Genomic DNA, 26,171 nt, shown 5'->3' with positions numbered 1-26,171 from the left:
TATCTCACTGATATTTCCCAGTTCATTAAATCAGTAAGGAAGGAAGATCACTGGACCTGAAGTCTGGGGACATGGGTCTGACTCCTGCCTCAGACACTGATCAGTTTTATGATCATAGCCAAGGCACTCAATTTCTCAAATCTTGTACTCCCTCTAGATCTGTGGGTTGTTGTGAAAAAAGCCCTTTGTAAACCTTAAACTGCTAAATATAAGTAGATAATTAATTATGGGGCAGAATGTGTAGGACCATTCAAAGAATCAAATACTAAAAGTAAAGAATACAGCCACCAGAGACAGAAAAAACAAATGTGAATCTCGATTCTACCTATGTGACTTTAGGAAGTCATTTAATCTCTAAGCCTCAGTTTCCCCATCTGTAAAGACAACAGTACTTGCCCAATCTACCTTTTCAGGCTCAATAATATGCTGAAGGCCTTCTAAGTCACTGTTACAAGCAATGATGTTAAAGAATCTCAAAATAGAAAATGCTTATTTCTAATAAAATAATAATTGGTATCAATGCCTATTTTTGAAAAGTAATAAAAATAAAAAACAAGGTTATCCACTTAAAGAAGGAAATTTACTTACGCCTTTTCTGTCTTAAAGGATTTGTCACATGCTGGGCAATACAAATCATCATAAATTTCAGCATCTTCACCCTCGTCACTTAGTTTACCTAAGAGAAAGAATCTCCGAGTAACAATTCCCAAATGGTCTAAATACAAAAAATATAGACTATCTTCAAAGTTACAATCCCTTAATAATGTTCTAACATTGGACTGAGACAGCAAACTGTTACTTTAATCTCCTAGAGGGATGTTTTCTCTTCCTGCACCAAACAACTTTAATACACCTAGATTTTTAGTGGAAAAAAGTACATTAGTTAAAACCAAGGGAAACTGTGGTCCTGAGGGAACCTCTTTAAAAGCAACTCTTCATGAACTGTGAATGTTTTTGATGTCATTCCCTAAAACAATATATACTTAGTATTCTTATTCAGGTTCTTCAACACAGACCAAAACAACAAAACAAAAAAATCAAAAGGGATTCTAATTAGCTTTTTTTACTTTGCTAGACTTCAATTAAACTTGCTGACAACTATGACTTTCGATCTCTGAACAGACTTAGTAACCAATGATGTTTCATCATTATTAGGCAGGTCATGAATGTACACTATTACGTAAGCCTGAGATCTGTCATTTACTTTTTAGATATTTTTCCTATACCTGAGGTTACACAGCAATTGAAAAAAATTGTAATGTTACAACATGCAGGATCCATATTCGCAGAAAGCTCTTTAATGGGAGTGAGGGTGTGGGCAACACTCCTGTCCATTTCTATTAAATAAATAAGCAGAACTGAAAAATCTTGATGTCTCAGAGTTCAAGTCACAGTAGAGTTCACCTGGCCCAAGCCCATTCCTTGAACAGGAATACCCTATCTAATGCCTCAGACAAGTGGTTTTTCGGCCTTTGCCTGATGTCTACGGTGATGAGGAACCCACTATCTCCCAAGATAATATGATCCTCTTTTAGAAAGGGTAGAAGATCTTTCTTCTATTTAGCATAAATCTGCCTCTTTAACTTCCACCCATTGTCTGTAGTCCTACCCTTTGGCAGGAAAGTAAAGAAAATCAAATTTAATCTCCTTTCCACAAGAAGGTCCTTCAAATGCTAGAAGGTAACTATTGAGGAGAAGGGAATAAATATGATTCTATTCCCTTCTCCTCAATACCACCACACCTAGTCTTCTACAAGTTAAATATCTTGAGTTCTTTTAAGTCAATGCTCCTATGGCATGATTTCTTATGCTCAGGTCATGCTTCCCTTAAGTCTTCTCATCTTTAATTAAACATTCCCAGTTCCTTGAATTCTTCGCTCTCTAGCTACTCCAGGAGCAAATACTCAAGTGAACCTGTGACCTCATCAACTTGGATGTTTCTTCCTCTAATGATGCAGATGGCAATTCATCCACACTGACCTGCCTGATCCATATGGACTCCTATCCATGTCCTCCCATAAGCTCACCAAAGGAGATCCACCCAACATGACAACAGCATTACTTGCCTGCTCTTGACATCATAAGGATACTAGTGAACACTAGGGCTGTTCTGGGCAGCTAGGTGACACAGTGGATAGAGCACTGGGCCTGGAATCAGGAAGACCTGAGTTCAAATCCAGCCTCAGACACTTATTAGCTGTGTGACCCTGATCAAGTCATTTAACCCTGTTGGCCTCAGTTTCCTCATCTATAAAATGAGCTGGAGAAGGGAATGGCAAACCACTCCAGTATCTTTGCAAAGAAAACCCCAAACAGGGTCATGAAGAGTCAGTCATAACTTAACAACAGGGCTATCCACCAGTCATCCCTCAAGGTCTCCACATGACCAGCCTATTTTCTTTTTTTTTTTTTTGATCACACACTTTCCTGATAACACCTTTTATTTCTGTTCTTCCAAGTCCTTTGTTGGTTACATCACAGCCAGCTCATAGACAATGTGCCTCTCCATTTTCCTCTGTGTTATACTGATTTTCAGTTCTTCAAAGACGGTTGTATTCCATATCTCCCAGCTGTACAACTAGTCAGTGCTCTTGGCCTAAAATGTAGCTCCCATAACTGGACCCAATATGTCAGGAATGGTCTATGGACAGAGTACAGTGGTACTATCACTTCCCTTATTCTGGACTCTGTCTCTATTAGAACTTCCTAAGTCCTCACAAGCCTTTTTGCTCCCACATTACAATGTTGATTCATGCTGAGATTTGCCTATAAGCTACTAAAACTCCCTTAATCTTTTTTCCATTAACTACTGTCTGGCTGTGCAAATGACACATAAATAAATTGGTCTTAAAGACTGGCTAAAAGAAACAATTTTCAGGATTTATCCTGTTAAAGATCAATTCAATCTCTTGCACCTTCCAACTACAATATTGTAGAATGATACAAAGATTTAATGAAGACATCATTTTTCAAAAAGGTGGAAGGAGCCATGAGCAGAGTGGCCACTGATCATCACCAACAAAGAGGAACTAGTAGTTGAAGTATAATGTGAGAAACTTGGGACCGAAGTGACCTCCTCCATCTTGGAAACTGAGATAGAAGAAAACTATGTACTCTTAGTACACACTGTAGATTTTAGAAGAACAGAATTTTAGAAGAACATATTTCAAAGGGCTCTGAGAAAAGAATCTAGGCCTGTATCACAGAATTTTAGGGAGCTTGGCAGCCATCTAGTCCAACTAATACCAAAAACAGAATCCCTTCTACAACACATTTGGCAGGTGTTCACTCAGCCTTTCCTAAAGACGTCCAAAGGGAAGTCTCCTATCGTGCCCAGGGCAGCTCCTTCCATTTTTGGAGAGCTCTAAATGATAAGAAGTTTTCTTTTTATCAAACCCAAATTTGACTCTTCCACCCATAGATCCTGGGAAATGGAGGATACCACTGCCTAAAACTCTCTAGGAAAATTAGACCAAGAAGGATGGGAATATCTCAAGAATTAAATTCTGAGAACACAAAGAAAAAAATACCAATGAGGCAGTAAAGGAGGAGCTATCTGAAAAGGCGTATGTGGTTCAACAGGGAACACATCAAACAACTTAGATTTTTTTAGACTTTCACAGAATATGAAGTAAAGGCAGGCAACAGGAAAAAAAAAACTATTAAAATGCAGCATGGCTCTATATGAATAACGTCAGCCAGTGAGTACTAAAGCTCAGAATCAGCTGAGCAAGGAATGCTAAGGACCACAAAAGGGTTTTTAGCTACATTAAAGAAAAGAAGGCTTAAAGGATCAAAGAGGAAATAGGATCTCTGCTCACTATGGATGGAACTTTGATAAGGGGCAAGGAAGACAAGATAAAACTAATTTTTAATCTGCTTTTGTTTTCTCTAGAAAGAGAATAATCTTAGAACTGGAAAGGAAAAAATAAAAATGACAATTAGGTAGTTGAAACCAAAGATAAGTAAAGAAAGAATAAGACAGCACCTAGATGCATTCAAGAGTCACCAGACCCAAATGAATTCCACCCCAGTGAACTCAAAGAACTGGCAATGAAGCCACTATCAGCGATTCCCCGAAAGATCATGAGGAAAAGGAGAAGTGCCAAAGGACTAAAGGAAGGAGAGTGGGACCTGCAACCTACTGACCACTGCTATTGATATATCAATAGCTATGGATTTTTACCTAATATATTAGACGTTAAAACTGATAAATGCTTACATTTTATTTATTAATTCATCAAAATAACGATAATAAACCCATAACATGGGTACTACTACTATCAAAAACAAGCTATTAAAATACTCCTCTCTTTTCCAACTATTTATCTGTAGGAGCCCAGATTTTCTTCATACACTGAAAACAAAACACAATGAATAAAGTAGATATGAAAATCTAGCTGTCTTGTCCAGACATTAGAGAGATTTACAAAATGTGAAACAATGCTATTTTCACTAATTTTTTTGAAAATTTAATTATTTTTCATAAAAACATGTTAACATATTATTGGTTTGTTATTACTTTAATTAATTAAATAAAATGTAAACATTTATCAGCTTTTATTTTTAAGACGGTAAAAATCAACAGCTATAATCCACATGAACAAAAACTCACTGAAGTCCTCAATAAATTTTAAGAATGTAAAGGAATCATGCAATCAAAAAGCTTGAGAACACCTGGGAAAGACTATTACAATAGTCTCACAATTGTTCTCCTTGCACAAGGTCTCTTCCATCTCCAATCCATCCTCCACACAGCTAGCAAACTGGTATTCCTAAAGTATAGGTTGAATCATGTCCCCCATTTACTTAAGAAGCCTCATTGGCTCCCCGGAGCCTTCAAGTGAAGCAATAAAGTTCTCTTAAATGGCATTTTGGCATCCCTCACGAACTGTTTCCAACCTATCTTCACAAGCTGATTGTTTACATATTATTCCTTCCTCTCACACTTAAGCTCCTGCCAAACTGGCCTGTCTGCTGTAACCTGTGCATGACACCCCATCTCCTCTATTTGTACCTTTGCCTAGGATATGCTCCTTCACTAGATACTGTCAAGTGAAAACTAGATTGCAAGCTCCTTAAGATAGACCTAATAAATGTCTATAGAATTTAACTAAATGACCACTTGTCATGAATGTTGTAAAGGGAATTCTCAATCAAATATGAGTGGTCTTGGTGACTGCTGGGGTCCCTTCTTCGTGATTCTGGGTTAGAACAGCATAGATCATCTCTACACATTTATCACCTCTAATCTATAATGATTGCACCACACTGCAAGACCCCAAAGTGCTTTCTAAATCACTAGGTCCTTTAGTGTTAAGAATATTTGACAATTGGTTATCTATATATGGCAAATTTGGGTTAATCATAAAATAGTAATATTAATACCTTCCTACAATTTCATAGTGCCTTTTCTTGTTTCTTTGCTTCTTTCCTTCCTTCCTTCTATCTTTTTTTAAAGTAGTCCTGTGATTTCTTCAGTCCTATACCAGTGCAGATCAGTGCCTTCTCTGTAATTTAAACCTCAGAGAGGTTACCCATGGCTATCTCTCTAGTGCTTCACAGTTGTTAAATGTTTACATGCTTACACACACACACACACACACACACACACACACCCCAACAACAACAATAACAACTCACTGGATTCCCTTAAACAGAAATCCTTTCTTCTAGCCACCCTGGATAAATGAAAATATGCAATTCTATCCCTTCAAGGGAATTAGATTAGCAAACATATGCTTGTACAGATAGACATTTTGATAGAACCTATGACTGTTCAAATTAATTCCTCTTAGAACAGTCTAGCAGCAGCAAGACAAAGTTTCTTCAGTAATAATTGTCAATGCTTAAGTGACATCTTTGATGACTGTATAATGTATACTGCATCTGTTTGTACTCTTGTGATGCCCTGATGGGAAAATTCCTTTGAAACTCTGGCTTAGAGAGAAACTGCTCTGTGACAACCAGCAACGAAATACAGTGGGAGGAACACTAGCCTGAGAAGGGAAAGAGACAAGGAATAAGCATTTATATAGCTCCTACTATGTGCTAGGCATTATGCTAAGGGCTTTACAAATATTATCTCACTTGATCCTCACAATAACCACTCTGTGAGGTAGATGCTAGTATTGTCCCCATTTCACAGTTGAGGAAATTGAGGCAGACAGAGATTAAGTGACTTGCCCCGGGTCACACACCTAGGAAGTGTCTGAGACTGGATTTAACTCAGATCTTCCTGACTCCAAGCTCAGCACTTTCCCCATTGCCTAGGAGTTAGAAGGCCTGAATTCTAGTTCTAGATCTGCCATTGGCTAACTTTTGTGTGGCCCTGGGTAAGATATTTTAAGCTCTTTGGTCCTCAAGAGTTGGACTAGATGGTCTTTCTGTCTCTAAAATTCTGTAATTCTGTGAGAGAACCTACACCTAATTCAGAGACTAGCAAGCAACATGATATTACGTTTTACCTCTACACAATGGTTGTCTTCTGTGGCACATTATTTATCCTATAGTGCGCGTGCATAAATTGAGAGGCAGTGTGGCACAGTGAGTACAGCGCCACCCTCAAAGCCAGGAAGACGTGGGTACAAGTTTCACTTCTGTAATGTACCGGTTCATGACTCCAAGGGAGTTGCTTCAACACTCAGGACTCTAGGTAACTCTCTCACTCTCAGCTGCAGAGACTGTGCCAGCTTGCACTGGTAGAAGGAGTCTGCTCACTTGGGAATGCCCTTTACCAGTGAAAATCTGAGGTCCATTCCCTATGCCTATGTATGCATTGTACGTAATGAGCTACACTGGAACCTACCAATCACGAGTGTTTTCACAAGGCTCTTTTGAGCCTAAACAGGCTGGGAAAACAAAGGGGCAGTTCAGCTCTCAGTCTAAAGATTATTTTGCTCAGCTAACTCACTCTGTTGGGCTTTTTTGGTTGTAAGAGAGAAAAGTCGGATATAAATCTTCTCAAAAAGGTGTGCTTTGCTTTTAAAATTGCTTACCATTCTGTCCCTCCTTTGTCTCTTGTTCATCCATCTCTTCTACATCAGATCCATCTCCAAACTCCTTTTCATATTGGGCTTCCATCTCCCTGAGCTCCTTCTCGATGTCAGCCATAGTCATCCAGCTCTGTTCTTTGTACTGCTCTGCCAACCTTAAACACACAGTTAGTAATATCTTAGTCACATCACACTGAGGGGAAAAAAATCCCACCAAACCATACACCTCTGGCTTCTGCTTTCCCATAGAGTTATTTCTGAGATTAGATAGCTCAAAAGTCTTCTCCATTGGAAACGAGCTTCTCAATTGCTAGCTATCATGTTGGCAGGCATAGAGAGACATGCTCCAAAGACAGGCCACCAAGTCATGAGTTTTTTGCCCAAAGTGATTCATGAAAACTGTCTACCAAGGCATGGAGAAATTATCTGAGGATGTGGAGAAAGTAGTTACAATGACGAAATTATGGAATTCTTCAAGTACTGATGAAAACTGTATGGTTTCTAATCTTACAGCTCTGTGCTTAACTCCTAACTCTGGGAAATTCATTTTAAGAAAGCTATGTCAACTACAAATTCACCAATTTTGTCCTAACTTTCTAATAACAAAATTTTGTAGAAATTAAAATCAATTGAACATTTAGTCTATACTGTGGGCTCATTTCATAATTAGAAATTTTCTTTTTAGTCTCACTCTAATATAATGTCACTGGAATAGAAAGCTCTTTAGGGAGGAAATTCACTCCACACATGCAGATGCGCATCTGCCCTATAACTTAGGAGTCTCAGAGACCCTGAGAAGTCTTATCCACGGTTACACAGCCAGTAAATGGCAGAGGAAAAACGTGAACCTATGTTATCCTTATTTAAAGCCAGCTATTCACTTTGTCACTTTGCCTCTCAATTAGAAAGACTTTTACATTTTACACCAAAGAATCTTAAGATAAATCACAAGTCATTCATAAAAACCAATGAGGCAAAGTAACACCAGCATAAAATTTTTTGTTTCTATTTTGACATCATATGAAAAAAAACCTGCAAAGAAACGAAGAACAAATGTGTGTAAATGCTATGGAATCAGACTCAAGGGGAAGCCATCATGATTCATGTCTAATTCCTTGCTACTTATTAAAACAAATGAAAAAAAAAAACAGTTGATGACAAAGCCATACTTGGCCTGTTTTAGCTTCTGCTTCCTCCTCATCTCCTCTGCTTTGCGGGCCTTTTCTGCATTCTGCTCTTCCACAAGTTTTCGATGAGCCTGAACCCTTCGATCCCTTTTCCGAATAAAGGCCACTAGCTGACGAACCAACTCATTCTTCTCTTTTCTTGCTTTGTCTCTAGTCTTTTTGTTCTCTTTTTCCATTGCACGCTTTTCCCAGCGATTGGAAGCTTGTCGGGTGTCATACTCTTCTTTCCAAGCAAAAGTCTTTTGAGTGCAGAAACTCTGCCAATAAGCATAGAAAGGATGTACTACCTACAGGGAGAAAGACGGAAACATTATCACCTGGGTAAGTGATACAAAACGTTTCTATGCTGTGTTTTCACTCTGTGGAATTATCATTCTTAGGACGGGAAGGAAAATCATCCTGAAAATCTTTATCGAATAAGTAACTTCCAAAAGGGAAGGAAAAAACCTAGTAGGAAAAAAAGGAGACACTGAAACAATACAAGGATAAAAAACAAGGAAAAGATGTGAAAATGGAGACAACAGAAAGGCAGAAACTAGCATTAAAAGATTAATTATAAAATCAACACTATAAAATAGTGAGTAGTTTTTTTTAAGAGGCCTTTTTACCGTATCATAATCACTCTGGGAATCTCCAAACGTTGGGAATTCTTCAATGTCATCCTCGATCCTAGATTCTAACTCTTCCTTCACAATCATTTCAAAAACATTACGGTACACTGCATAAAAGCCCTGAAACATGAAACAATTGTTACTAGGACACAAAATCTGTATTTGTTTTCCTATTCCAGCTACAGAACAAGATCATTACTTTAGTCACGTGAAAAACATCATCAATGTTCCAAAACAAGAAAACCAAAACCAACCCCAGCTTCCAAAGCCCATAAAAGTGCATCCAACTCAGTCTAACTATACCCTGGATCTAGGTGTAATTAGTGCTATGTTACCCAAGTGCAATATGATTTTGATTAAATGTTTATCACTGGCTGAAAACTTAAACTACTTGGGCAATTTTTTTTTCTGTTTGCCAAACTCAACTAATTTTATTCTCCTTCTGCAGTAGCAAGCCTCAACCATTGCTATAGACTCTTTCTACAGCAGGTCTTGGTGTGAAAGGAAGACATTAAGCTCAAACATTTGCTTTACCTTTTCATCATCTCCATACCCAGAATAACAGGTGACAGTAAAATAGTGCAGTAGATCTAAGCTGTCATCTGATAATCTCCATCAGCTCCTCCTTTAAAGCAGAGCCTCCCTATGATTATCATACCTAAGAGAAATACAACAATATCACGGTGGGCAGGCTAAACAGGAATTTCAAAATGCTCTACTCTGGAAAAGCCAAAATATATTACTTTGATATGTGTCTAAGACACAACAAAAAATGTTATGGAAAAACAGGAATATCTAAAGACTTTATAATTATTAATGATGACAAGAAAATGACCCCAACTTCATATTAACTTCATTAAATTCTTGCTTTCAGTTTAGACAAGCAGAGGAATATAATAAAGCATGTTATTTCCATCTAGCGAATGTGAAAAATAAACACCTCCTGCTCCTTGCTGCCATCAAGCCTGGGAGGCAGGAGACAGATGGTACTAGAAAGACAAAAGAAGGGGGAGGGGATGGGCTCTTTCACTGCTTCTTATGGAAGACAGAAGAGGTGGCCATCCTTCTCAACCTCAATCAACAAGTTTTTATTCAAGGCTTACTATGTGCCAGGCACTGTGCTAAACACCGGGGATACAAAGAAAGGCAAAAAACCAGAGAACTTGACTCAAGGAGCTCACACTCTAGCTCCTCACGCTATCATCCAGGAGCAACCTTGGTTACTGACACCAATCAGGGGAGTTTTCTCTGGGTCCTCTCCTCAGAGGGGCTGGGCTGCATGTTTAGTTCTATAGAGGAGGCAGGGAAGAGAGGTTCCCTTCCAGTGGTGGGTCTACACCCTGGGATTTTGTATCCTTTGGTGTAACAATCTCCTCAGAGATCATCTAGCCCAACTCCCTCATTTTAAAGATGAGGAGGCTACTGGCTGGCCAGGTTCACTGGCTTGTCCAAGACTACATAGAGAAACAGTAGCAGAACTGGGATATAAACCCACATCTTCCAATAAATAGGCAGAATTCTTTCTACTTTCCCATATTGCCTAAAAATTTTCTATAACACATGCCAAAAAAAAATCTGTGATAAAGAGTACTGCCAGCTCTTTGTAAATGAAATATTTTACACATCCTTGGGACATGTCACACAACAATCCATTTCATAAAATTTCATTCATGACTGACAACTAAGACCAAAAACTCCACCAAAGATTTCAATTTATCTAAAAAAGTAATTTATCAAGTTACTCCATTGTTCCAATAAAACTAAGTGAAGAGAGGAAGCCCCATCTAGGGAAAAAAGGCTTAAAGCCCAATTTTTTCATACAGTTTTATGTGTAAAATTATGAACATTAAAAACATTTTTTCAAGTATTTGCTTTATATGTGCTTCGAGGTTTTTTTGTCTGAAACCCAGTACCCTGCCCTATACTTTCCCATAGAGGCTCATGAACTTGTTTTTATACAAACTACATACACACCACACACACACACACACACACACACACTTTTTATGAGTTTATTTCAATATAATTGGTTTCTATATAATTCTAGGCATTTTTATTTTATACATTTAAAGAAACAATTCTGAGAAGTGGTCCTAGGTTTCACCAGACTGTCAAGGGGTCATGACACAAAAAAAGGTTGAGAATTCCTGCCTTACAGAGACAAGCAGAGTGACCTCACCAAATAAGAAGTCATTATAGGTGAGACTGAATAAATACACCATATGTAATTAATATTATGCTAATTATTAATAATTAACAAATAAGTATTAAATTATAAATACACTAATACACTTATATTAATAGAAGCAAATCTGAACCTATGTAGCATGTTTTAACATGCTAGATACAAAACAACATAAAGATGTTTTTAAAAAAGATTCCTTTACTGACAATTCTGTATGTGTATATAATTACATATATTATATATATAATATTCAGATACATACACACACAACACACACACACACACACACACACATACACGAAAACATCTTATTTACCATGCTCTTTCCTGAGGATCACTCAGCACATCATACGCCGCCTGGATTAATTTGAATTGTTCAGCTGCTTCTGCTTGCATTATCCAAATTTTTATCTGTGAAAAAAAATCATCAAAATTAGACATCTAAAGAATAAGAGCTCAAATCAATTTAAGAAACATTAATTAAGGCAAAGCATTAGGTGCTGGCTTGGGCTTCTAAAGCGCTTTTTCTCCTTATACAAATATCAGATAAATCAACACAAACTAAGTGACCAGATAAAGAATAACTCCACATTTGCTTTAGCATCTAGGTCCATGTAAGGACACTTAAAGGTTCATAATGACTCAGTAGGGTGCAGCCTGCCCCATCCAGTGCTTCATCTAATGAAGAAGTCACTTCATATACATTTTCACTCGATTCAAAAGACCTGTGATTTTGTTAGTCTGGTGCTCCCTCCATTCATGTTGACCACAAGGCCTCCGCACTGTAGTAAACAATGTTCATAAACTCTTGTGGCTAAACTCTCTCCACACTTAACTGGGTCCTTCCTTGAATGACAAATTCGCCATCTGTCACTCAGACCAGATTCAAATCTTTTGCTGATTAGAAAAACCTGCCAAAACTTGTCTCCATGTTGGCATGGTCTTTAAAGATAACAACTCATATTTATCAAGGCCACAGGTTAACTGGGAGTCTGTGAACTTGATTTTTTAATATTTTATTTGCTGTATATTAATAAATTGGTTTCCTTTGTAATCTATGGGTTTAATTTATGCTTTTAAAAAAAAATATTCTGTGGTTTTACCAGACTGCCAAAGGGCTCCATGACACACAAAAAAAGTTAAGTACCCGTGGCCTCAGCCCTTAAACAAAATACACTCCTCACAACAACCTGTGTGGCAGCTAGCCCAAGTAGCAGTATCCTCATCTTATAGCTAAGAAAACAAGACACTTACCCAAAGTTTCAGAGCCATGAACTGAAACTAGACAGAATTCATGACTCCAAGTCCATTATTATTTTGACTATGCTTTGCCAGGTTTACCTTCCTGCCACAAAAAATAACTCTTCAGGTATACTTTAAAAGGATGTTTTATTTAACATTAAATCATACTGTACATTGCCCACATTACCTATAATTTCCTCTCCAAAGGGAATTTACAAAATAAAATCTTTTTTTGATATTTTATTATTTATTTAATATTTTTACTTTTCAGCATTGATTTCCACAAGATTTTGAATTACAAATTTTCTCCCCATTTCTACCCTCCCCCACCCCAATCCAAGACAGCATATATTCTGATTGCCCTGTTCCCCAGTCAGTCCTCCCTTCTGTCACTCCACTCCCCCCCATCCCCTTTTCCCTTACTTTCTTGTAGGGCAAGATAGATTTCTATGCCCCATTGCCTATATAACTTATTTATGAGTTGCATGCAAAAACGATTTTTTTTTTGAACATCTGCTTTTAAAACTTTGAGCTCCAAATTCTCTTCCCTCTTCCCTCCCCACCCACCCTCTCTAAGAAGGCAAGCAATTCAATATAGGTCACACATCTATCATATGCAAAACCCTTCCACAATACTCATGTTGTGAAAGACTAACTATATTTTGCTCCCTCCTATCCTGTCCCCTTATATTCAATTTTCTCCCTTAATGCTGTCCCTTTGCGAAAGTGTTTGCTTTTTGATTACCTCCTCACCCTATCTGCCCTCCTTTCTATCTTCCCCCCTTTTTATCCCCTTCCTCCTTCTTTCCTGTGGGGTAAGATACCCAATTGAGTGTGTATGTTGTTCCCTCCTCAGGCCAAATCTGATGAGAGCAAGATTCACTCATTCCCCCTCACCTGGCCCCTCTTCCCTTCCTACAGAAGTGCTTTTTCTTGCCACTTTTATGTGAGATAATTTACCCCATTCTATCTCTTCCTTTCTCCCTCCCTCAATATATTCCTCTCTCGCCCCTTAATTTGATTTTTTTTGGATATCATCGCTTCATATTCAACTCACCCTGTACCCAGTCTCTCCTTCTCTCTCTCTCTCTCTCTCTCCTCTCTCTCTCTCTCTCTCTCTCTCTCTCTCTCTTTCTCTCTCTCTCTCCTCTCTCCATATTATATATACACACATACATATATATATGTATGCATGTATGTAGTATGTATGTATATTTCCTTCAGCTACCCTAATACTAAGGTCTCATGGAATTACACTTACACACATCTTACCATGTAGGAATGTAAACAAAACGGTTCAGCTGTAAGTCCCTTATGACTTCTCTTTCTTGTTTACCTTTTCGTGTTTCTCTTGATTCTTGTGTTTGAAAGTCAAATTTTCTATTCAGCTCTGGTCTTTTCACTGAGAAAGCTTGAAAGTCCTCTGTTTTATTGAAAATCCATATTTTGCCTGGGAGCATGATACTCAGTTTTGTTGGGTAGGTGATTCTTGGTTTTAATCCTAGCTCCTTTGACCTCTGGAATATCATATTCCAAGCCCTTCAATTCCTTAATGTAGAAGCTGCTAGATCTTGTGCTATCCTGATTGTGTTTCCACAATACTCAAATTGTTCCTTTCTGGCTGCTTGCAATATTTTCTCCTTGATCTGGGAGCTCTGGAATTTGGCAACAATACTCCTAGGAGTTTTCTTTTTGGGATCTTTTTCAGGAGGCGATCGGTGGATTCTTTCAATTTCTATTTTACCCTCTGGCTCTAGAATATCAGGGCAGTTCTCTTTGATAATTTCTTGAAAGATGATATCTAGGCTCTTTTTTTTGATCATGGCTTTCAGGTAGTCCAATAATTTTTAAATTATCTCTCCTGGATCTACTTTCCAGGACAGTGGTTTTTCCAATGAGATAGTTCACATTGCTTTCCATTTTTTTCATTTCTTTGGTTCTGTTTTACAATATCTTGATTTCTCATAAAGTCACTATCTTCCACTTGCTCCAATCTAATTTTTAAGGTAGTATTTTCTTCAGTGGTCTTTTGGACCTCCTTTTCCATTTGGCTAATTCTGCCTTTCAAGGCATTCTTCTCTTCATTGGCCTTTTGGAGCTCTTTGGCCATTTGAGTTAGTCTATTTTTTAAGGTGTTATTTTCTTCAGTACTTTTTTGGGTCTCCTTGTTTTCTCACATCCTTCTCATTTCTCTTCCCAGTTTTTCCTCTACTTCTCTTACTTGCTTTTCCAAATCGTTTTTGAGCTCTTCCATGGCCTGAGACCAGTTCATGTTTTTCTTGGAGGCTTTTAATGTAGGCTCTTTAACTTTGTTGACTTCTGGGGGTGGAGCCAAGATGGCCGCGTGAAGGCAGCGTCTTACCGGAGCTCTCTCACAAGGTCTGTCAGATTCCCATAAAAAAGTGAATTTGAGCAGATCTGAGAGAGTCAGAAACCGCGAGCAGTCTGCGTGGGGCAAATTTCCGAGCCGGGAGAGTCTGAAAGGCCGGAGGAACGAACCGGTAGGCTCGGAGAGTGCTCGGTGCGGAGCTGCTCCAGACCAAGGTGGAAGCGGCCGGCCGGGAAATCCACGTGGGAGACGGGCTGGGAGAAAGCTGGGCGCCCGAAACCTGCGGAGATCCCCAGGCCTCCCAACACAGGACGGCAATCTGTGGGAGCGAGGAGAGGCAGCGCAACACCACCGGCCGTGAAAACACCCACTCCTGATGCTTGCAAAACCCAGGAACTTGGCTTCTTGAACTTCCGGAAGACTCAATGGCCAGGTAAACGGCTCTAATCCCTCCCCCCCTCACCCAGAGAATTCCTCGGAAAAAAAAAAAAAAAAGAGAGAACTGAAACAGAAGAGAAAGTAGTGGTGCCTCACAGGACAAATACTAGAAGCTCATTAGTCCCAGAGGGGCAGAGTCGGCAGGGGTCAACACCGGGAGCCCAGATGTAACCTTGCTCCCCCAGGGGAAGCGCCAGTCATCAGCTCAAACAACAAACAGCTGAGACCATTGCTGACTTTGTTGACTTCTTCTGGCTGTATGTTTTGGTCTTCTTTGTCACCAAAAAAAGATTCCAAAGTCTGAGTCGGAATATGAGATTGCTTTCACTGCCTGTTCATGTTCCCAGCCAACTACTTGACCCTTGAGCTTTTTGTCAGGGTACAACTGCTTGTAGAGTTGAGAGTACTTTGTCCCAAACTTGAGGGGCTGCGCTGCTGTTTTCAGAGCTACTTCTACACAGCAAGCTCTGCCACACCAGCGCTCCTTCTCCCCCAAGAACCGCCAACCAGGATTGCAGCCCAGATCCAGGCAGGGCAAAACAGGCTTTGCACTCCCACTCTAGTCTGCCGCTTAATTCCTCCCACCAGGTGGGCCTGGGGCCAGAAGCAACTGCAGCTGTAGCTCTGGAAGCAGCCTCAGAGCTGCACCACCTCTGCAGTCCCCAGCGCAGTGGCCGACCACAAACTCCTTTCACTCTGTCCCAGCAGCTTTTCCCACTAACCTGCTGTGCTGTCTTTGGCATTTGTGGGTTGAGAAGTCTGGTAACTGCCACAGCTCACTGATCCAGGGCGCCACGCCTGTTCCACCCGGCTCCCAGTCTGGTTGGTCCTGGCGTGCCCCACACAGGACTCTGCTCCGCGACCCTTCCCAGCGACCATCCAGGCTGTCCTGGGCTGCAGTCCTGCTTCCCTCTGCTATTTCGTGGTTTCTGCAGCTCAAGAATTTGTTCAGAGCCATTTTTATAAGTATTTGGAGGGACCTCAGGGAGAGCTTAACCAAATCCCTGCTTTCCAGACACCATCGTGGCTCTGCCCCCCAAAAATAAATCTTGATGCACGGAGGTAGTCCCCTCTCATTCACTATATTTCCCTAACCACAGAAAACAATAAAATCTTTTTGCCTCCCTTAAAAAAAATATTCCAAGTCCACATAAGGGATTCCAAAAGGTTACATTGAAACACGATATTCTATTCTATAAAGCCAGAAGAAACTATTACAAGTCTTATGGTGCTGGTATCAGCAACCCCTCTCCCCACCCCTAGCTTCCCAATGTAGAGCTCTCTGCTTCTTAGATCCCACCACAGAGGTTCAGAGTGCAAATGTAAGCCTGCTCAAAACCAAATTATAATACTTCAAGTATTGTAATTTGCATCGACCCTTTATAATAAAATGTTTTCTAGATCTAAAGAGGCCTGCCAACACCTTAGTACTAAACCTTTGCAGACTTCTGTCAAATCCCTGATCTCTGCAAAAGCAGGATCCAAGCTTCACCTTCCCTAATTTCACTATCTAGGTATCAATTTTGAATTATGCAAGAAAATTAATTACGCTAGCCTCTGACCTGGAATCTTACTATTAGATATACAACCCAAGGAAATCAAAGACAGAAACAATGCTCTAACAAAATATTCAAAGCACCATTTTGTGGCAGCAAAGAACCGGAATGAAAGTGGACATCCAGTTAAGGGAGGGAAGAACAAGGGAATATGCATTTATTTAGCACCTACTGTGTGCCAGGAACCAAACTAAGAACTTTTGTTGTTTTTTTTTTAATAAATATTGCATTTGATCCTAACAACAACTCTGCAAGATAGGTGCTGTTATCATCCCCATTTTACAGCTGAGGAAACTAAGGCAAAACGAGGTTAAGTGCTCAGGGTCATGTTGCTATTAAGTATTAAGGCAGCTGGACTTAAGCTAGGATCTTTCTCACTCTAGGCCCAGTGCTCTAGCTAGTGAGCCAAAGTAGCAAAGAAAGAATAGTTTAAAAAAACTAACAAAAAAACCAAAAGAACAGTGTGCACAATGGCTACAATAATATAAGAGAAAATAAATGGACACTAGCTAATGAATTAGGCCCCTCCGTCTGAGGACACAATCAGAACATTACTAGGGCAGAATAGTGTATACCCTGTCAGATGTAATCATTGTACTAGAAGTTTTTGCTTAATTTTTTTCATTTTTCACAAGGGAGAGATTCAATCTGGAGGATGGAGGTTGAAATGACTGCAATGTAATGACAAAAGGCATCAAAATTAAATAAATACAACTAACTTCAAAGTGAATCTGCTATTACACAAAAAACTGGAAGTTTGGTTAAACTACTTGAAGTGTGATTTTATAATCTGGGAGTACGTATAAAGGGTAACTTTTTTTAGCAGGGGAAAAAGGTAAAACTCAGCTTGGAAAACATTGGATCCAAGGTATATCTGGAGACAAAATCTCAAATTTTGTGTATCCTAAGGCTTAGACAATTCTGGCCCAGGTTGGGGTCTGGAGGAATCTGAGTGGAGATAACCTGCTGTGGTATAAAGCAGTTCTGGCCATCCCTAGTCTGAAGACCCTCTAGAAGACTAGGAATCTTCCAGAGGCCACAAAATAGATTCACAGCATCCAGAACAGCCACCAAACTATCTTGGCCTTCCCACAGGGTGGAACTCCTCCAAATCTAGAAACCAGCAATATATTTCGGTATAAATTGAAATGCATGTATACCTAAGCATTTGGTTAAGAATATTTTCCACAAAGATGGATTTTTCATTTGCACTGGCTGTGACTTTATCACTTACTTTATAAGTCAATTCTACCTTACATAAGTTACTTGACCCCTCTGGCACTGTTTTCCTATAACAGTTGATCCCTACATCATTGTATTGTTTGGTGGATTCAAACAGATCATCAACATAAAGCATTCTGTAAATCATGAAAGACTATATAAATGCATGGCATGATGATGGTGGTGGTGGTGGTGGTGATGATTACCTACTTACGGCAGTTACACAGACCTATTTCCAAATTCAAAAACTTTACATTTTAGTCGAATTTAAATTTTGTAATCTTGGAGGTGGTATAGATTTTCAGATAGCCAGCTACAGAATCAGGAAGACATGGTTTCAGTCCCACCTCTGAAACATAAAGGACCATGGCAGTCACAGCCTCTCAACACCCCATGTAATTCAGAGAAAGTACAGATCTGGATTGGTGGAAGACGTGCCCTCATCCAGGAACTCCCTATACCAATAAAACCTATTAAAAAATCCTGAGTTACAAGTCAAGGGACCTTAGAGTTGAATTACTCCAACCTCACAGTCAATGAAGGTACTAAATCTATGACATTCTTAACATATGATCATCAGGCACATTAACTATTTGTGGAGCTGTGAATTGGTTCAACAATTCTAGGAAACAATTTGGAAATCATACCCTAAAAAACACTAACCTATACATACCTTTTGACCCAGCAATATTATTATAAGCCACAAATACCATGGAGATCAAAGATGGCAGAAAAGGATACATATGCCCAAGATTATTTATAGAAGCAATTTTTGTAGCAGCAAAGAACTGGAACAAAACAGTTGGCCATCAACTGGGGAATGGATAAATAAACTGTGGTATATGAATGCAATGTGACTGATTCAGAGAGACATAGGAAGCACAGTGAAATGAACAGGACCAGTACAACCATATAGGCAATGACAATAATATGAAGAAAAATGACTTTAAAATACCTATGAACTCTAATCAAACTTCAAAAGACCGATAATGAACCACACCTGCCACCTCCTGATGGAGATATGTACTCTCATATATGGTTTACGTGTTGATTTGTTTTGCTGGATTCTACATATTTGTTAGAAGGTTGGGTTTCTACTCTGGGAGGTGGAGTAAAGGAAATAAGTTTAGTACAAACTGATAAGACAGACACACAAAAAGAAAACGCATAAATAAAACTTACTTTAAATGCCCAGGAAACAAAAATGTTCAGAAGGGGTACACAGAATAATTTTACTACTTCTCTATTAAACATTATACTATATTATATTATTGTTTTATGTATATATACTTCTTAAAAAACAAACTATACGTGTTTCACGGTTTCTTGTACAAGCCTCTTGTGTATATTGATATGTTCATTTGTTGATGATTAAGTTCACAATAAAAACAAAAATTTTAACCATGATAATCCAGCTTCTACCTGAACACATCCAGTAATGGACTCACAATTTTCAAAACAGCAGTTTTTATTGCTGGGCAGCTATTTCAGCAATTAAAGATCACAGAAACACTGGTTTTGAGCTAGAAGTGACTAGTTACTCCCTCATTTTACAAGCAAGAAAAATAAACTCACAGAGACTAATCGACTTGCCCTAGGTTACAATGGCAGTAAGAGGAAAAGCAGTCTTGCCAAGACATCCTTCTATTTGTGTTATTAGTATTTAAATGATGCTACTTGCTCATACAGAGCTTCTCATCCATTCTAAACCTGTATAATTGATTTTTTTAACCTAAATTCAGGACTACATTTATTGCTGTTAAATTGCAGTTTGTTGGTTTCAACCTCACATATCTATTCACTGATCTCATACTGGATTTTGATTCTGTCATCCAATGAATTAGTTATTACTAATAGCTTTATATGATCCACAAATTTGGTAAATACAACCTATGTGTTCATCTAAACCATTAATTAAAACACTGAACGGGGCAAAGCTAAGGAAACCCTTTTTCAAATTAATAGAAATCTCCATTTTGGATATATAAAGATATCATCAAAGACTGAAACTTCCGACATTTCACGTAAGATAATAAAGAACAATTATTACTCACTCTATATATAAAGAAAGTTTAAATGACAAAGCTGAAAGTTGGGTAAAGCTATCAATTTGATTTTAGAAAAAAAATCTGGCTCTTGATGATTTGTATATACAGTTATTTGATCTGTCTGTTTGCTTTAGGGATTTTTATTACTGTTGTTGGGGATAGGGAATGGACCAAAGCCAAAGCTGGAAAACCCCTCAAATGTAAAATCTTAAAACTAAGTTTTATCTCTTACTAATGCTTCTTTTTGAAACTAATACTTCAATTTGCAACATTTGGTTTTATATTACATTTCATTGAACTATACTTTGGTATAGAATAATCCTGTTTAAAATAACTATACATAACTAGTTATGAAACAAAAATCACTGGACAGGCGAATCCAGACACTAAAATACGTACCACTGGCCTATCAAAAAAATTCCTCAACTTACAAAATGCTGCGAAGCTGGAAATTATTCCCTTTAAAAGGTATCCCTGATTCACAAATTTTCCATCCTGAATGCTGCTATTACCAGGTTGTGTTAATCACTCAAACTATAGAATCCAGTTATGTCTTATTCATTTATCTCCCCATACTACACCTAGCACACCGGAGCTCAACGAACATGACTAATGAATTAATGACAATAACAAAATATCTTAACTATACCCCCCAAAGGAATTGATCTTCATCCACTGTGTAATTTCACAAATGGAAAGTTTAAGTGACTTAAATCACACAGATCACTCGGGTGGGGTCTAAAATACCATACAAAACCCACAAAGAAGCCATGTTTCTTAGACATTTCGCTTTAAAACTTTACCATTGATTACACCCCCAAAACCCTATTAGTCTGAATAATGCCATGTCTCAACTGAAAAACTGGTGAGCAAACCTGGTTAGAGATTTACTTCACTACAGGTAGAGAAATGGGAGACATTGGAGCTAGAAATATACTTCCACGTGGCTAAAATTAAAGGCTTCTTGGAAACAGGAGGCCCTAAGAGACAAAAGAGTATTTTTGAAAGTTGTACTCTGAAAAGGAAGTTCCAGCACACGGTTCTCGACAAAGATCACCCCAGATTTAGAGGCCAACACTCTAATTTTGCAGAGGAGGAGGTTGAGGCACGGAGGACACTGTGCATCCTGCCTAGGGTCAGTCACCCAGCCAGGGTCAGAGATGGGACCCCACGGCCAGAAGCTCAATAGCGGCCTGACAAGCAGGAGGGAGCCATCAATTGCAGGCTACGCAAGAAAGAGGGGTGGCAAGCCTGCACCTGCACAAATGTGTTTGGGCTGATGCTCTCTGCCTGCCCAACCCCTTCCTGACCCCCTCCCCCTCCCTTTCTTCCCTTCTCTTACTATAACAGCAAGAAATACTACTTCTATTATATAAATGACATGTATGCGGCTTTAAAGTTTGGGGGTGGGGGTGCATTCTCCCTGCAGAGAAGCCAAGAGGAGCAGAGCGACTAAGAGGAGGGGGAGAAGGGCGGCAGGGGGATGGTCTGGAGGGGACCCGGGCAGCATGGGGGTGGGGGGTGGAGAGAGAAGAGGGGGCGGTTCCCACCTGGGAGTGGAAGGGATCAAGTTACTCAATGGATAAGATGAGGATGGGGAGCATTCAGGACGGGGAGAAACCTGTCGCAGGGGGTGGAGGGAGCCACAGATTGTTTGGGAAGGAGGGGAGGCGGACCTGTCTAGATCGCAGGGGTCGGGGAGGGGGGAGCAGAGGAAAGCGCTCGCTGGGGATGGGAGCGGGATGGGGGATGGGGCATTGATTCCCGGCCGGACGAGGCGGTTGGTCCGGTCGGGGTCAGGCCCCGGGGCCGGTAGTTACCCGGGTGCCATTTCAAGGCCAGCCTCCGATAGGCCTTCTTCAGCTCCTCCTCGCTGGCGTCGCGCCGCACCCCCAGCGCCTCGTAGTGACACTTCATGCCGGGAACGGGGGCCCGGCGGGAGGCTGCGTCCTCCTCCTCCTCTGGCCTCGGGAAGAGCGGCAGCGGCGGCGGCAGCTACCGAGGGGAGTGAAGCTGGGGCCGGGGCCGGGGCCGGGGCCGGAGCCGGAGTCGGAGCCGGAGCCGGAGCCGGAGCCGGAGTCGGAGTCGGAGTCGGGGTCGGAGTCGGAGCCGGAGCCGGCGGCGGCACCACATGGGGAGGGGGTGGGGCCTGTCCCGGAAGGAGCCCAGAGGCCCGGTCTGTCCCGAGCAGGGCCCTAGACCGGCCCAAGAGGAGGGGGTGGGGGCGGGGCTAAGACTAAAGAGGAGGGGCCTAGGCGGAAGGGCGGGATCAGTGGGTGTAGGGGCGGGGCCGGAAGGAGCCGAGCAAAGCTAAAACAAACTGGTTCGGATTAGGGGATGAAGTTTAGAAAGGAGGTGGGGAGCCCTGGTGGGAGGTGGCGGGCCGGAAATGGGGAAGGGGTGGGGCCTAGCCAATACGGGGCGGAGCAAAGCAAAGCCTGGAGGAGCGATGCTCAGAGTAGGGTACAGGACCTAGATGGGAGGGGCGGAGCCTGGACAAGAGGAGGCGGGTACAGAGGCCTAAGCAACAGCAGAGTGACGTGGGAAAACTTGGTACACTTGCACCCAGACCCCGGGGATACAAAAAGAAAAGAAAAAGTCAAAAATAAATAAATAAAAAAGAAAAGAAAAAGACAATCCCTGCTCTCAGGGAGCTCACAATTAAAAAGGGATACAACACTGGAAGTTTCAGATATGTCAGATGGAAAAGTCCCATGGTCTTTAGAGTTTGAGTCATCAAGCATTAAGCACCTACTATGTGCCGCGAACTGTGCTAAGTGCCCAGGGTGCAAAGAAAGGGGGGAAAAAAACCAACAACAACCCCTGTTTTTAAGGAGCTCACAATCTAACCAGGAGATAACATGAAAACAACTATATATAAACAAGATAGACAATGGATAAGTGGAGCAGTGGAGGTCTCATAGGGTAGGAACTAAGATAAAGAAGGACTGAGAAAGGCTTCATGTAGAATGTGAGACTTTAGCTGAAACTTGAAGGAAACCAGGGAAGCCAGGAGGCAGGAACGAGGAGGATTCAGCAGCAAAGCAGATGGTAATGCATCTTCTTTAATGTTATTTCCAAAGATAAAAATTGTATCAATTTTTGAGGCTGAATCATTTGATGGTGCCAAGGATTTTGACGGTGAGAACTTTCTTTTCTAAGTCTTTGGTAGCTGTGCCTAGAGCTCCCAAAGAAGCTGTTGCTAGGCTACAGCTTACCAGAGTTGCTTCCAGAGCTGATGGCTTCAAAGGCAAGACTGAAAGTGGAGCTGTTGGTCTGCTCCCCGGGCCATTAGGCTGACCTGCCAGTTGGTGGCATTTAGTGATGGTGGTAGCAAGAAACAGGAGGGTGCCTTCTCCACAGTGATTGCTTCCCTCAGTGATGGCTGGGGGAATAGTCAGGAAGGCATGAGTTCAAATCCTCTCTCCGACACTTTCTAGTAGTTACCCTGGGCAAGTCACTTAACCTCGTCCAATCCCTGTTTCCCAACTGGAAAATGGGGATAATAATAGCACCTAACTCAGAGTTGTGAGGTTCAAATGAGATGATAGTGGTAAAGAACCTAGCACATAGTAGGGGCTTAATAAATGCTTGTTCCTTTTCCCTTTTTGCCCTCCATAGAGCCTGGGCTGGAAGCAGAGCTAGTAATGGGGGCAGGGGGAGGGGAAAAGGGGGGGTACCGCTATTCCCAAGACTCCAGAGTCATGCACCATCTCCATCAAAGTACGCAGGAAGGTGGAAGTGCCAGGTTTAATTTGCCTGGCATATGCTGCCAAAGAAATCTCTGGGTAGTGGTGGGAGGACAGTACTAAGAGGATTAGAATAAGCCTCTCTTTTAGAAGATGGCACTTGAGCCAAGCCTTGGAGAAATCTAAGGATTCTGTAAAGTAGAGGTAAGGAGGGAGTAAAAATTGTACCTAAAACATTCCATTATCTGTTCCCAATTAATATTTACCTTAAGGTCCAAGGCGATGATAATTTGAGGAAAGATTACTGATGCTTCCTCACTGAGTTATGGATCAGTGTGTACCTACAGAAAACAGTTCCAGCAGAAAGATGTGATGGCCAGGATTCCTGGAGGGAAAGCTGACACCAGATTGCAGGAGATGCTGGTGGCTGCAGCCCAAGCTTCTCTCCAAGGTATTCAAGAATAGTGAAAAAACCATTGCTATAGAAGTGACCAGAAAATCCCTGGCCATACCCAAGAGTGAGTAGGGTAGTTGGAAAAGAATCTCATGTTTAGAGTAACAATCAAATTAAGGTTTATAGACAATCTAAAAACTGTGATTCTTAACACCCTCTGTCTTTATCTCTGGCACCATTACTGCAAAAACAGAAGGGGATATCACAGAACTGAGGCCATTTTGTATTTTTCTTTGTTTGATGAATTGCCATAGCCAAAAAAAATCACCACCAAATGGTTAGCTTAGAGGTGATGAGGAAATGTATTAATAAAATCCATAGATGCTGGTCCAGTATTTTCAAAGCACCAGGAAGATATGGGCCCAGAAAAATATTAAAGCAATATAAAGGAAATTGAAGCCCATTTTAATTATGCAAAACAGCCAAATATATTTTAGCTACTCATATGAATTCATATTTACATAAGGGGATTAAACAAGGATGTTCCTCAGTCAATTTGATGAGCATACTTCTTCCCATGTAATATGAGTGTGCCCACTGGCATCTTTTTAAAATGACAAAAACTCCCGTAACTGGGGCTGCCCCCAAGATGACTGGTTATCTGGGGCTCCTAGGAGGGCAGACTTTGGTCACAAGAAGCCACCCCTTTATGCCAGACTATAGAAAGGAGCCAACAAACCACTGCCATCCTTTGTCCTTTTCCTTTCTTCTACGTTTCTTTTGTCTTTTATTATTTTGGGGGGTGGGGGGTAGGAACTTTAGAGAGGTGAGAGCAGGTAGTTTTTTTTTTTTTTTCCATTCCCCTACACCAAGAACATTTAATGGTCTCAGGGCAGAAGCAAATATGTGTTTGCCCAGCCAGCCTGAGCATAGAATTGCTCAGTGTGGATGTTCCCAGATTAAGACAGGGCAGTAACTGGAACAGTAAGTGAATCAATGTGAATGCTTTATGTGTTTTCTGTGAGTCATTTCCTCCAGTATTTTCTGTGAAATAAAGGCTGTTCTCTGTCATTAAGCATTTGTCACCTCGAGTGCTTGTGTAGAAGCTGGAGACTCTATTTTCCATGTTTGTAGAAATCTAGACATTGGCATATTTGGAGATTTCCCAGGAAAAACTCTGGGAAGAAACAAACCAAAAAGTGACCATTTGGGTCAGTCCCCAAGTTCTAGGTTCACATGGACTGAGTCTGATTTCAATTGGTTAGTCAAAAGGAGCTGAAATTTTGCCATCAATGAGACAACCCCTTCACATTCCAGTGAAATTCTTCTCTCCAGTCATACGTGATCCCTCCCAAAATCAGTGCCACTCTGATTTAGACTCCTATCTTACTGCTGGTTCTTTGTTGGAGTACTCCTTCTGTCTCTTTCCTGGGTTTTTATCCATGTCATACCCACTAACTGTGGGTGGTCCCCCAAAGCGTTGTCCAGCGCCCTCTTCTCTTCTTGCACTATACTATCTCACTTTGTAATCTCATTGGCTTCTATCACTAGACTCTCTTCTAATCTCCATTCTCACACCATGGACATTTATGACTAGATGTCCTGTGGCATCTCAAAATGTCCAAAACAAAACTCATGTTTTCCTCAAACCTTCTCTTCTGCTTCTCTATTATTGGGAGTCGCCCACTCTTCTAGGCACCCTTGTTACCTTCCAGTGAGCTCAGCCCACATGCCCAATCATTTGCCAAGACTTCTAATTTCTTTCTCTATTTCTCTCATGTCCCCTTCTTTCCACTAACACAGCTACCACCCCAGTTCAGACCTTCATTTCTGTTCAGGTTTGTTAGATTAGCCTTCCAACTGCCTGCCCTGTCTCAGTTCTCTACCCACTCTAATCCATCTTCCACAAAGCTGTCAATTTGGCTCTCGTATAGATCTGACCACGGTACCCCCCACTATTCAAACTCCAATAGCTAATTACCTCCAAGATAAAATATAGTTCTTTATTTGGCATGTAAAGTTCTTCACAACCTGCCCCCTTCCTACCTTTCAAATCTTACAGGACTCAGAGGCAAGATGGCAGCATAACAGGAAGCAGTACGGCAAGCTCCCCCACCCTCATACTCCTCCAAACAGATTTAGAAAGCACACTACACTAAATCCTGATGGGGAAATCCAAGAAAAAGTCACAGTGAGTCACTTTTCTAGCCCAGAGATTCTATCAGAATATGGAGAGAGAGAAGTCTGTGGATACTTGGGATGGGGTCTGCCTAAGA

At 40.7% G+C, this 26,171-nt stretch overlaps 1 protein-coding gene across 1 annotated transcript in view; it reads right to left on the bottom strand.

The window, feature by feature from the left end:
- DNAJC21 (DnaJ heat shock protein family (Hsp40) member C21) overlaps window positions 1-21,808 on the bottom strand; it is a 33,526-nt gene extending 11,718 nt beyond the window's left edge. The window contains 8 exon segments of the mRNA XM_036754419.1: window positions 589-676; window positions 6,999-7,150; window positions 8,165-8,469; window positions 8,791-8,913; window positions 9,328-9,451; window positions 11,295-11,368; window positions 11,370-11,389; window positions 21,633-21,808. Coding sequence (XP_036610314.1) covers window positions 589-676; window positions 6,999-7,150; window positions 8,165-8,469; window positions 8,791-8,913; window positions 9,328-9,451; window positions 11,295-11,368; window positions 11,370-11,389; window positions 21,633-21,729 — 983 coding nt within the window. The 5' untranslated portion in view covers window positions 21,730-21,808.
- Between the last annotated feature and the right edge of the window lie 4,363 nt (window positions 21,809-26,171).

The sequence above is a fragment of the Trichosurus vulpecula genome, chromosome 1 (assembly GCF_011100635.1).
Source record: "Trichosurus vulpecula isolate mTriVul1 chromosome 1, mTriVul1.pri, whole genome shotgun sequence".
Classification (NCBI taxonomy): Eukaryota; Metazoa; Chordata; class Mammalia; order Diprotodontia; family Phalangeridae; genus Trichosurus; species Trichosurus vulpecula.
The sequence above is the reverse complement of the archived record's forward strand: the minus strand, read 5'-3'. Positions and strand labels throughout refer to the sequence as shown.